This window comes from Sander lucioperca, chromosome 9, assembly GCF_008315115.2.
Source record: "Sander lucioperca isolate FBNREF2018 chromosome 9, SLUC_FBN_1.2, whole genome shotgun sequence".
Lineage (NCBI taxonomy): Eukaryota > Metazoa > Chordata > Actinopteri > Perciformes > Percidae > Sander > Sander lucioperca.
Window position 1 is genome coordinate 1051472 of NC_050181.1, and position 13529 is coordinate 1065000.

The following is a 13529-nucleotide window of genomic DNA, read 5'->3' on the forward strand; positions in this document are numbered from 1 at the left end:
TCCTTTTTTGGCTCACCTCAACTTTATGTACAAACCCCTGTCAGGAGGACCATCATTGACTCAGTTGATTAAATATGAGATGTGTCTGAGAGGGCGGGGTGGGAGCAGTTTGTTGGTGGATAACGATTGTGATTGGTTTAAAGAAATGCCAATAAACCAAAGCACGTTTTTCTCCCATCCCAGAATGCTGTGTGGACTAGCCAGACCCCCCTCCGCAGCGCTGTAGAGGAAGGTCTGGCAATGCAAGACTATCGAGAGGAAAACGGAAACGAGTTAAATGGTTGTTTAATCAAGTGTCCTTGTGTTTTGTCATAATTTAGTGATTTATAAAACAGATGGCTGCCACAGCTCTTCCTAGAGGAAATAAAAAATATTTTAAGTTTAACCAAAGTTCTTTAAACTTTTTTTTTTTTTTTTTTTCACTCTCAAAGAATTAATTATTGCATACTTAGAGTGGCAGATGGCTGTTAAATGTTACATGTCATCATCCAACAAAGTTGCAAATAGCAAAACTATGAAAATAATCAGACGTGAATGCAGCGTTAGGAACTCTGCCCATATTTTACATAGCGTGCACCTAAGCGGGAGAAACAAATCTTCAAAACGAGAGCGAGACAGAGATCCACTGTGTGTGCTTTTGTAAATTGAAAGCTGAAAACATGCATAATTGCTTTCAGCAGAAAAGGAATCCATTGTCAATAAAAAATACCAACCAACCTTGTTTTTCATCATTCTGCGAAACAAATCTAGTAACGGGAAAATAAACTTACTTTGGTTCTTTACAAGTTGATGATAGATATATGTAACAAACAGAGCAGTGACGCTGTATATTCCACTCCTGAGGCCAGATGTATAAACAATGTGTATGTACAACATCCATGAAATACACTGTCACACACAAACTGTTTTTTTTTTTTTTTAAACAGACCAGTGTACACACTAGGTGCATTCCGATCGCCTAGTAGTTCCCTGTGTGGAAGTGGACTGCAAAGGGTATTCAGGCATTAAGTAAGATTCCAAACCGTAGGGAGCAGAAATACTCAGTTCGGATGGAGCTGTGAAATTCCACTCCAAACGATCTGTGAAATTGTACTTTGTGGTTCTTCTTCTTCGAGCATGCACAAGTATCGGTATGCAAACAGATGTTTAAGGCTGTTTCAGCATCCTTTTTTTTTTTTTTTTTTGCTACCAGTGGGAGTGGAAATTAGGCTTGTGCACGTGCTCCCAGTTCCACAATGATTTATTACACGGAATCATGCATATGGGCTGCTTTAGAAATTTAACAAATATTTTTTTCTTTGTGCATACACACACAGTTTTAGTAGTGAATCTACAGAGTTATATAATTCTGGCCCCAGAGGCTCACTATGCATGAAGTGCCATCCCAATGTCGTGCCTTACTACCCAACCAAATCAGCAGCTTTGTTCCACATCACCGGCAGGCTAACGTATTGTTTTTATCAGCCTGATTTCCTTTTAATTACCCTCACACCCCTGGCCACGCCATGGCCATGCAAATAAAATGTCAATTGAATGATGGAATTTGATACAACTGCTCTACCGCTGTTTCTCCTCCTGCCACTGGCTTCTGTTGTTCTGAAGCTGTGACTTTCCCAAAAGCAACACTTTGTGATTTGTAAATAAGTGTATCCTTTTATTGTCACAGCTCAGGCCCAGAACACACAGCATGAATCAATTAAAAGTAAATCATGCATGGTGTATATTAACAGTGTCAACCATGAGAACCTTTGTTTTTTTTGTGCACGTTTAATCGCCACTGCAATGTGTGTTCTAAAGGCGCAAGGCTTTTATCACTGATTATTTTTGATAGAAATAAAGGGGCAGCAACTGAGGAGAATATCCATTAAGGCTTATTGAGATCGTATTCACTTTAACAGCTGGTGTCAGATATAGTTACTGGCAGGAAATATTCTCCGCATACATGAAGTCATTTTAAATTTGAGAGTAAAATAAACAGCAGCAAATGAGTCATCCAGAGATGTTTCAACTCGCATCATGTGTGCGGGTTTTTTTTTTTTTTTTTTTTTTTGCTTCTCCCATTGGTATACTTTGGTTCAAAAAGACCAGCCATGTTGGAAACCCGAGCATACTGGGGAACAGAAGGATCATTCTGGTTTATCACCAGCTGGGTCTTGCACTTATAGTTTTGGCCTATCAATACTATTATTCAATAATTGTTGAGATCTGTGAATGAGGGGTTATCTGAAGAGATTTAGATAATCTGGCTAGGAACATTGTTTTTAGTCCTATCTGTCTTCATTGAAGCTTTGTTGGTATACTGACAGCAATTGTTTTGGTGAGTAGTACTGGTGGGAATGATGACCATATATATGCAAATAGGACCCACAATATACTAAACAAAGATTGTCCCCTGGAGCTGCACTTATCAGTATTTTCATATGATGATCAAAATGAGAATTATTCCCGTCAGGTCTATACAGATCTTTTTTTTAATGTCTTTTGGCTTATCGTTTTAGATCTTTTACGTTCAACTTTAGTGCTTTTGTTTTATTTTTAGCACTTTCATTATCACGGTTTCCAGTCGCAGGAGGCAGCTGTTTTCAGTGAAAAACGTCTGATAAGCACACTGTCCGCTAACGTCCTACCACCAAATGGCAGCTGACAAGGTTTGCAACTAGCTGGTCAACATAACAAAGCATCAAGTTCTAAGAGCTAGATTTATTTCTCTGGGGTAAACAGGCAATGGGTTGTAGGGATGTCCCGATCAGCTTTTTTCGAATCCTTTCGAATTGTCTAAGTGATAAGGAAAGGTGCTTCAATGCACCTTCAATGCAAGTGCTTCCTTAGTTACCTCCTTTAGCATAGGATACACTAGACCATCCTTTACGAAAGGAAAGGAGATAACGCTGTCCCACAAGTCCTTGCTGCAGCAAAATTTTAAGCGACCCATCACCATTTCGCCGTTCATAATCAGAATATTAAGTACGCACTACTTCGTACATGATTATTTTCTGTGAGACATCTCAACACATCTTATAATGATAATGTACTTCGTGGCACCGTCTGAGTTGTTTAAAAAAAAAAAAAAAAAAAAAAAAAAAAACGTTAATGTGAGAACTATACTCTCCTCCCCAACGCGTAAAATTACAGCAAGATTGTGTTTACAGAACTGTGAATGAATGCATCGCTGAATCTAAAGTTACACAGCGCACCGGACAGCGGTTTATTTATAACCCAGAGCAGAAGTTAACTGTTTGCCCTCTGGCATATTTCAATATATATGTTTTATTTAAGGTCACTACAGATATGACTACATTATTTTGACCATGTGTGAAAGTAGGAATATTATGTGAGAATGCGCAGATTGGCTCTGACGGCATTCAAATCAATTACCTGAAATCACCCACCCACACCAACCCAAATAAGGTATTTTCACTCTTTCCACAGTCTCAGTAGGCTATTGCTTTTAAATGATGCATTGTAGTGATGTATGAGTGTTTTTCTTTAAAGATTTACTGTAGTGATGAGAGAGGCTGCTTTGAGTAACTGTTAATGTTTCCATGCACGCAGTATAATGCCACTGTAGCTGATATCGTGGGATATTTAAACAGCAAAACTAAAAACTGTACTTATAAACTTCATAGCGAAAACATAACTCAACTCTTTGCTTCTGAAATAGTCAATGGATTTACGCTGTTGACTGCTGTCCTCGTGCGTAAATGTGCACAGTATAGCGGACAGCTCCGCTGTGTTTACAGTTTGGAGAATGTTGTCCTCATTAATAATGTATTTCTTTCACCCACCCGCATCCATCTAACCCTTAGAACATAGAATATGTAGCCTACAGTAGATCTGTAGGTCTAACGTGTTCTGCTTATCTTGCATACACGTATCAATTATTTCCATACAATAATCCTAATCGGTATTCATGTGGATAAAAATGAGTGGGAATGAGGGTGAGCGTTAGCAACCAATAATGATGATACTTTATTTACTGAACACCTTTCATACAAGAAAAAGCCTACAGCTCAGTGCTTTATAATGACTAAATGGCTTGCAGTGAGTGCTTCACATGAAACGACATATTTAATGCAGAATAAGATGGGGAAATAAAATTGTGATGAAGTAATATTTTCCACCGTCCACCATCGTTTATTGAGCCAGCATGAAACACCACGGTGAGAACGCATGGGGCGAAGTATCCAGATGCCTCTCTGTAGTCCAACTTGGGAACAGTGTAGTTTCACCGGCAGACCCTCGTCAATAACATCAGCAGCCGAGTGTAAGGACAGTCAGGTTCTCCTCACACCGCTGTTGTATTTTCCTAATTCCTTTTGAATTCTCCTTCACGCCTTTCGTTGACCTCATGCTGTTGCATGCCGTTGCGGTACCATCGGGGTTAAGGAAAAGTGGTTAGGAAAGGACTTGGGAGGTTATTTCTTTTGACTTTTCGACCGCAGCCCAGGACTATGGATCCCTACAGGAGTTAAAGAAAACCATTCTCATCAGCTATGGTCCAAAGATCCCTGAATGACTTAAGTTACTGATTTATTTAAGTTATTCTCTTGTGCAACCTTGTTGTGAACCCAACTGGCACAGAGAGAATGGAGTGGATGAAATAAGTGAGTTCAAGTAAGAGTCACTTGCAGCAACAGACAAATGAGGACATCTCTCAGACTGAAGATGAGTCACGTTGCATTAGAACCAACATAATGAAAAATGGCATGCTTTATGAGACCGTCTCTTTAATACACTGCACAATCTTGCATAATTGTAACTATGTATTGATTTTCCCCTAATGTGCCAAAACGTACTGCTTCACAATCTGCCACTGATGAGAAGCCCACCTATTTATCTATCTTTTGATCTACTCTCTCCAGCCTTCATTCATCCTTTTCAATCATTTTAATGTAAGTCCTTTACCTTTGTCCATCAACACAGCATTTCAGAAAGGTTGTCATTCTGAAATGATTGATATTGTCGGAGAAAACATGTTGCTGTATTGTTATAAAACAAAATGCTATCAATATGCAATGTCATCTACAAATATGTTATAAACTAGAGACCATTTTACGATTGGATCACACCAGCCGCGACACCAAATCGCACCGGGGGCGTAAAGTGTCAGGGAGCTTCTCTACTTTCTACCCCCCTACTTTCGGCGCCCTTGCTCGGATCACACCCATTTTCAAACCTGGCCATCATTTTAATCCCAACTATACACCTGTACAGCATCGTAACTGCATCTTGCATCCTGCGTTGCGGTGACACAATGTTGCCGCAGATTTACAAACACCTGGCAAACTCAAAACTACCTCTATGGAAGTTCCAGCTACAGTACAGTAGATGTCTACAGAACCACGTTTTGATGATCGCAATCACACAGAGACTCACAAGATGGAAACAATACCAGCATCGTTGTTGCGGTTGATAACGATAGTATATGTTTGAGAATGGGGTTTAAATTGCATTATAGCAGGTCATTTTGTCGGAAGGAGCAAACATCCCACTTTTCATGGGATTTTCAGAGCTGAAATTCAGACTGCGATGAATTCAGTTTGTTTTAATTATTTGGTGATATTAATGTTCTTACAAAGTTTTTTTGAAATGGGTCTCAATGCAGCAATGTGCTACTGTACAATTTTTATAACATTTTGCAACTTGTTTCACACATTCTTTTGTTTTTGGTGGTCTGGCATCCAGAAGGCAGATGCATGAACCTCTTTGTAGGCTCATCGCTAAATCGCTGTACACACACAAGGAAAGAAGTATGCATATAGACAGTTTGTACTAAAGCATCATTCTGTTTTCATAAATATCACTCATTGTGAAGTGCCTGATTTCCATTCCAACGGTTGGCCATTGATGTAACCACTCCCTGAATCAGCTGCCTTCTCCACCAGTCTTTAGAAAGACGATATTCCGACTAAGCTGTTTACATGGCTAATGGAAGTGAATTGGACCATGCGAACACAGCGTGCCTCTTCCATTCCTTCAACCAGCTTCTTGAAAAGGTCGGCGTAGCGATGTGTGTGCATATTGAAAAACCTGTTGATATCCAAGTCTTTGATAATGTTTAAAAGTAGCTGTGTTTCTCCTTCTTATTGGGTCTGCAGCACTGCAAACTGTTGGCCGGTTGGTTTGTGTACAGCAACCATAGCAACGCACAGAGCTGACCATAAGCCGTAAACAAGCAAGAGGCTGTAAACTGCGGTTAAAAACCCAGATTGAGACTCGTATTCCAAATGCGCTGTATACATGTCCAAAGAATGCCTCTTAAACCCGAATAATACCGGAAAATCCCACGTCTTAATCGGAAAGTGCTATATTCGGAAAAAGGCCTTATTCGGAATATCCGACCGAAATATGCTGTTTACATGTATCAAATTCGGAATATTGTCATAATCAGAATAATAGTGGAATATTGGTGTGCATGTAAACGTACTCATTGAAAATTACTGGACGGCAAAACATAAGCATCATTTCACTGATTGTCATGTTGTTGAGGTGCTCTAACAAAGCCAGAGCAGTTGTCCTTACGATCATTAGTCTCTTTATAGCATCTATAGTGTTCATTTACATGTAAACCATCATTGGCTTAGTGTATATAGACTGTAAAACACCATGCAGTAAACTATAAACTGTACACAGTCAGTGAAATGGGCTGACAACTGGGACATTTTTTTTGATTTTGTGCCTCACCTCATTTTTGTAAAGTAAGGTGCACTGCACATTTGTTGAAATAGTATATGCATGGTTTTCATGTTTCTGGCCTGAGGTTGGATCAAACAGAACTAATCACATTTTGAGTCGAAATGCCCTGAATGGTTATGAAAAAGCTTGCTTTTTTTACAACAATGATACTGTGTAAGTCCTGGTGCAGTATGTGTTCATTGCCCTCAAATTTGTTGGGGGAAAAAAAAGATTTTGTCCCTGCTTTATTAACCTCAACTAAAAAAATTAAAGGACACTGACTGAGCTCAAATGACCGAGCACATGTGTTAAATGTAGCCCTTGTATTCCTCATCCTCCCTCCATCCTTTTACCTCCCTTTTATCATTGTTTTACCTCCCTTTTACCATTGTTCCTCCTTGTTTCCTTTTTATCCATCCTATTTGCCTCTTTTTTTTTTTTTCTCGTCTTCGTTTCTCTTCTCTATCCCTACGTTGGATGACTGAGTGCTTCTGTCTATAAATGGGACCTCCCACTTTCCTCTCTCTCTTAACACCAGGCAGAAGAACTTTGCCCGAGGCATCGAGCAGCAGCTCCCAGATGGCATGGTGGTAGCATCGGTGCCAATGGAGGTCCAGTGCCACGAGGAGCTGTCCGACCCTGTTCCGGACCCAGAGTACCTCACAGGTATGAAAACATATTTCATAGTTCACTCGACTAGCCCCCAGTTGTGTGATAGCACTTCATCATTGGCCTGTCGGAAATCCACATTACTCAAAAAAGAAAAGGAAAAAAAGAAATGTCAACTTCTCAGGGCTTGATAACCAACATCAAATGCTGTATAAGTAGCCCTAGGTGTTTGCTTCCACATTCTGACATTGTAGCCATCATTTATAATGTTTAGGGAGTTTGCCATGGTTAAGGTGAGAGTGGAAAGTTACCCGGTGATGCAAGCTTCATTTATATGGGCCCCAGTTAGGGCTGCACAATATGTTTGTTTTTTTATCCTCATCGCAATATTAACTTGCACAATAAACACGTTGCGAAAGGTGGCGACACGTTAATAAGGTAAAGTCCGTACAACCGTTAAATGCTCTGAAAAATGCTTGAGTCTGTTGGTTATACAACTACTTGCATCATTTGTAAATTGGAATGAGATCATTATTTTTTGCCTTATCGGGACAATATCTATACATAAATATGTCTGAATAATATTCCGTTTATTTCACATGACCATCATGTGATATGATGATAAGGGTCATGAGTCACCATAATCAAATACACCTGAGAAAGGCCAAATTTGGGGCCGAAATGTTGTTTGCCTGATTCTACACTATTAAATATTTTTCGGAGCACTTAACTGTTGTGCGGACTTTACCTTATTTGAACATTTACTTTTTTGTCCTACACCAGCAACTACATGGATGTGCACAACATTATCTCTTTTTTTGAAAGGTTGTGACCTATAATGAAAGACAATCTTTTTTTAGTGGTGCCTTTTTATATTCAATGTTCAATTTGTTCAATAAAAGAATGTTGATATTATTTGTTTTCAATTCAACAAGCAGTTTGTGTTATTTTAGCAGAATACCGAAAGCAGCAGAAATGCAGAAATGAGTACACTCTTAATATCTGTAAGTAATATTGTTATCGCGATATTCGGCAACGGTTATTATTTATTTTCCTCATATCGTGCATGCCCTAGCCCCAGTGTAGATATCCTAATGGGTCCACTCGGTTAACAATAACTGAGCCTTGAACCAGGACCCAATTCGGGCTGGGTCCAAATTATATTCAATCTTACCTGGGCCTTGTAGGGTTTTGTTGCATAAAGGGCTCACATCTGAGTGTTTATATACGTTTGTTGATCCAAGTGGCCTCGCTGGAGCTCTGATCACATGGTATCTGTACACTTTCTTTACTTTATACATATTAACAATGAATTACCTGTGAACATCACCTATGTGCAAAATTATACTCCAAAGCCATTTTCCGGCTGCTATCTCTCACAGTGCAAATAACAGGGAGCTCACACTCCTCAGCCACCATTCAATTTAATAATGAATGCGAAGGCAGAATTGGTAGAACATTAGCAAAATCATTTAAACTATATTGTGTGGGGGGTTGTCCCACCACTGTCGGGATTCATTAGTCGGTGGCATCAGAAACCATCTTGCTGTTCTCTTCATTACCAGTGCAGCACATGGCAGCAATGCTTAAACAGCATACAGCCGTTCTGCCTTGGCTTGCTATACAGTATATGAAGAGATTCCAGAAGGCCAAATATTTGTATCCATCCTTCTGGACGACTCATAATCTACCGAGTTTGTTAGTGTTAGGCTCTAAATGTTTGAAATTATGCAGCGCAATCATAGACATACTGTATGTGTTTGATTGACTAGTTGGATAGTGGGGGGAAAAACTCTCCATAAAGAACCACTCCATTTTGACAAAAGCTGAAAATAATATTTCTCAGAGCTGGCATTTAAGTTGTAGAATATGCAGGACTTTTATAAAGAGCCGGCATCTGTAATGGAGAGGATATCCTGCTCTGCTCTGCCTGCATAAGTAATAACCTTGTTCTTGATGTTTGGAGTGCGGTAAGAGAGCACTACAATAGAGAGTGCAGAATTAATAATTATACAGTATTTCAGCATATTTTCTGGAAATGCTTCATTCAGGCAGCCTGCTGGCGCAGCTTATCCCAGGCACCTGTGTAACTGCCTCTCAATTGCCTTACAGTGTGGAAAGCAGCAGATTGCAAAATGGGTTTATCGCTTGTTGTTGATACAACAGCAGAGATACAAGGCCAGTCAGGGCAGCAATTCAAAACCATATAATTCGAGGTTACTGCCTAGGTGATGGACAATCAAATGACGACGGAGCGTCAGCACTTCCAACTGCTGTTTATTGGAAATTTCAGAGGATATTAAAACCGTCTAATGTAAATGGAACTTCAGCTGTCACGTCCCTGAGCCCCTGTCCCCCTTCTCTGCGCACAGCTCAAAACTTTTCATCCCTACATCGCCTCTGGTCTCCCAGTGCACACGGCCCAAAACAGAGGTCGACGCAGCAGCACTTCTCCTCTCGTGCGTCTGTGTTGGTCCTTTGCTGCAGCAGCTGTGGGCTTTTTATTGAAGAGTAATATTACGAATTGAGAGATCATTTCAAAGCATCCAGCAGGTTGCCGCAGAAGCACACAGTGTACTACAGGTCACATTGGTGCAGTTTTCCCTCTGTTGCCAACCAATGCTAGAAGGGAACTAATGGCTGATGCTAGAAGGTGCATGGACACAGCGACGTGGTGCTCTATAGAAAAGGGGATGTGGAAAGATGTGACAATCCAGCAAAAAGAGAGCTGAGGTCCTGATGTTCCATCTGGACCAGGCTGTGTTCCACTAGCTTCCTGTGGAGGAAGGTCTGGCAAAGCGAGACTACCTTCTGTGTGAAACATGTCTTTGCAGCTCCCATATTTGAACATAACTGAATAGTACAGCACTTGCTATTAGAAGTTGAAGACTTTTGAGTTAACCAGCAATTTAAATAAAACAAAATACTATAGCTCCCAAGAATGTTTCTAGATCGGCAGTGCAAGTATTAGGTATTGTAATTATTTATCCCCCATTTATCATATGCACCCTGACTCTCCTCTTCTAGCTACCATCTTTACTGCTAAAAGACAGAACTTCTCTAAATATATTTTAAAATTAACAAGAACTACAAAAATAAGAAACTACAAATAAGAACTCATAAACGTGAGGCTGACACAACTGATATTGCAGAATTGAATCGCTGAATTTCCCTTAAGGCTTTATATTGCATTTAAAGGTGACCATTCTAAACAGCCACCCAAATTGTTCATTTTAATTTCCCTTAACGTCCATTATTTTTATGATAGCAAGCAATTAAATCAAATGATACACTGAATTTACAACAATACGTGAAATATTCCATGTGTTGAAGCTGTAGACTTTTTCTTTTATGCCATTGATTAGTGGTGAACATAAACATAAAACAGATCAGCTGTTGCTTGACAAAATATTCTTTACTCAAGGTCCCCTCATAAGCTTTTTCTGGAGCTTTTTAACTACATCTCACGGCCTTCAGAAGCAAACTCTGGAAAAAGTCACTAACTGGATGTTGAATAAAATTATTTTGTCACAGTAATGAATAAACGTGCTTAAATTGACTATCGCTTTCCATGAACAATTATGCAATTCTGCTTGAACAAACGTGTGGCAAGACTTTTCCATCATGCCACAATCGCTAGTTGAAGACTTTTGAAGGCCTCGGCGACAGCTGCAGCAAAATAATAACTTTAGATCCAATGTGTCTAACACTTTTGTAGGCAAATAAAAGATTCAGTTTCTGATATCTTCCCAACAGTATTATGGCTACGGCGTTGGATGGTATGAGGAAAGAAGGCTCCACCCAGAAGCTCTTTTATATTTAAGGTGTTCCGCAATAAACTGACAGTGTCCCACCGCCTTGTCAGGAATATGTATCATATCAATGCCTCATGAAAGCTGACAAGCATTCACTGAGTGCACTCAGCGGTGCTTCAGGCATAACAAATGTGTTTCATAGTAAAGTTCATATTCTTGCCGTACACTTATTTTTATAAGAGGGTAAACAAAATAACGGAAACGGCTCGTAACATAATGCAGTCAGGTACAATAGCCCTACATACCTTTCATTGTCTGCCAAGTGTCCTTCAGTCTGTGTTGTTGAGTTATTTTATCCCTGGTAAACTTTTCACCTGCATTTTTTTTCAGTTTGACACAATGTCGTGCTTTTTAAAAACCTTTCCCTTTGCCACATTACATAACTTTTCAGTGTGACTGCCACATCAGCCATGTGTCCTGTTTGTTCCTGAGACTCGCTTTGTGCTGCCTAAAAAAACTTGTTGACGTGAAATGATTGTCAGATCTCTATTATAGCTGGCACACACGGATAGTCTTATTCAATACCACTTACAAGTGTACCTGCCATCACAGGGGGAGGGATATTGGATTTATAGTCACTAAATTGCAGTTACAAAGGAATCCTCACAAACGTGTCACATTATTATTTTAAAGATCACAATGGCAGTTGGCAAATGGTGGAAAAAACAGTGATCACAATAAAAGTAATCACAACGTGTTCCTCTCCAACACAGGCTGAGGACACAAGCCTCAAAGGGAACATAAGCTTTAAAAATGAGTATTGATTTATACATATATTCTTGCTATTTTTTTGTCCACTCTGTGTGAGAAAAACGGAGCAGAGTGAAGACTTGAATTCATTAGGAGGACAGAAACCAGACTCTAACTGAATGCTAATGTGGCCAAAAATTGGTTAATGCAGGTTTTGAGTCAGTGATTCCCGACCTTGTTCCTATTAGGAATCCTAGTCTTGCTTATTTTTCATCTTTCCCTGCTCGACCCACAGAAAGATGAACTGTACCAGGTGAATACTGAATACGGGTCTCCTGGTGCAGAACTGGGAACCACTGTTTTAGGCTTCTCTCTTATTTCCATTTAAAGAAATATTGAAGGAGACATATCATGCTCATTTTCAGAAAAAAACATTATCTTTCTCATTTTGTCTGTCTGAATATACCTGTATTTACCCTCTTTCTGAAACACGGTATGTAGATCTCAAGCAGCGGGTGGAGATACTCAGATGGGGGTGCTATATTCTAAAGCCAAATCTGAATGGCTTGTTGCATCCTAGCTTGTTGATCTAGGCAGCCCACAAAAAACTGACTGGGTTGTCTAATTTCACAGTTTGTGGGTTGGTAGGCACTCCAGATACCCAAAGGTATGTGCACAAGTTTTTCATGATATGTCTTCTTTAGGTCAATGAGTTATTGTTATTTTTCAAGTGTAGCAATTGCAAAGATGACAGCTGGGTAATTAGAGATGCAAAATAAATGAAGATCCACAGTGGTTGGAAGGTGGTGTTGAATCTAGAGGGGCACAGTTTTGAGAAGACCAACAAATTCTACTAAGATGCCTGAACAGATTAAATGGAGCCGGCAGAAATGTTCTTACTTGGGTTGCCAGATTTCTAGCTAGAGTATGTCCCTGCCTACTTTCATGCAGAAGATAACATTACGGTTTTTTTTATTTTTTTTTATTGACTTTTCATTAAACATGTTCAGTCTTTTAATTGAACTGTGAGGGAACAAGTTTCTCTTACAAGTGTTCAGCCCAGAAAGTGTTTGAAAGCCAGCTGGCAACATATTCATTGAGTCATTGCTACTGATCAATCAATTCACCCCCTATGTGGATGTATTATGGTCATTATGTTCTACAGGGCAGTAAAAATCGTACTTATTGGCCCTCTTAAAACAGATGGCCCGTCATACGCTCATTGAATTTATGTGTGACAGCGCGTTGTGTGAAGGCAGAGGAAAAACTTGTTTCAGCTCAGAAATCTTGGCCGGAAAAGTGGTGGCACCATCCACACAAAATCACCTGGGACATCTTCTCACCTTACTGCACCTGTTCTCTTGGCTTCCACATTTCCACTGAGTGCACGCACACAGCCGTCCAACGCAGTGCTCTCCTGCCCTGGCTAGCTGGCTCGCCGCCACTTCCACTCGTCTGCTGGCAAGGCCGTCAGCGTTATCGCTGCGCCTGCAGTTAATTGCGAGGCTCAGGTAATTGCGCGTGGTGTAGACGGACGTGCCGAGGCGGTGGTGGCAAGAGGAGCGTCTGTTGAGCCGCGGTGAGCGCATGCCACCCCTCCGTCCCTTGCTGATTCGGCAAGGTTCGGTTGCTACGGTCAGTGTATTTGTCACAATGTCAGCACTCCCTGTTCCAGCCCTCTCTCGCGCCCTCACAGGGGTGAAATCATTCATCTTCCTATTCATCTCCAGACTTGGGAGC

General features: G+C 40.3%; 1 protein-coding gene across 7 annotated transcripts in view; it reads left to right on the forward strand.

Moving 5' to 3' along the window:
• The window catches only part of astn1 (astrotactin 1), a 522070-nt gene that overhangs the window by 203399 nt on the left and 305142 nt on the right, over positions 1 to 13529 (forward strand). For all 7 annotated transcript variants that reach the window (XR_004898191.1, XM_036004756.1, XM_036004754.1 and 4 more), the window contains one exon: positions 7214 to 7341. Coding sequence is in view for 6 of the 7 variants with exons in the window: in XM_036004756.1 (XP_035860649.1) it covers positions 7214 to 7341 (128 nt within the window). In the remaining variant the exon portion in view is untranslated. The remainder of the gene's footprint in view (positions 1 to 7213; positions 7342 to 13529) is intronic.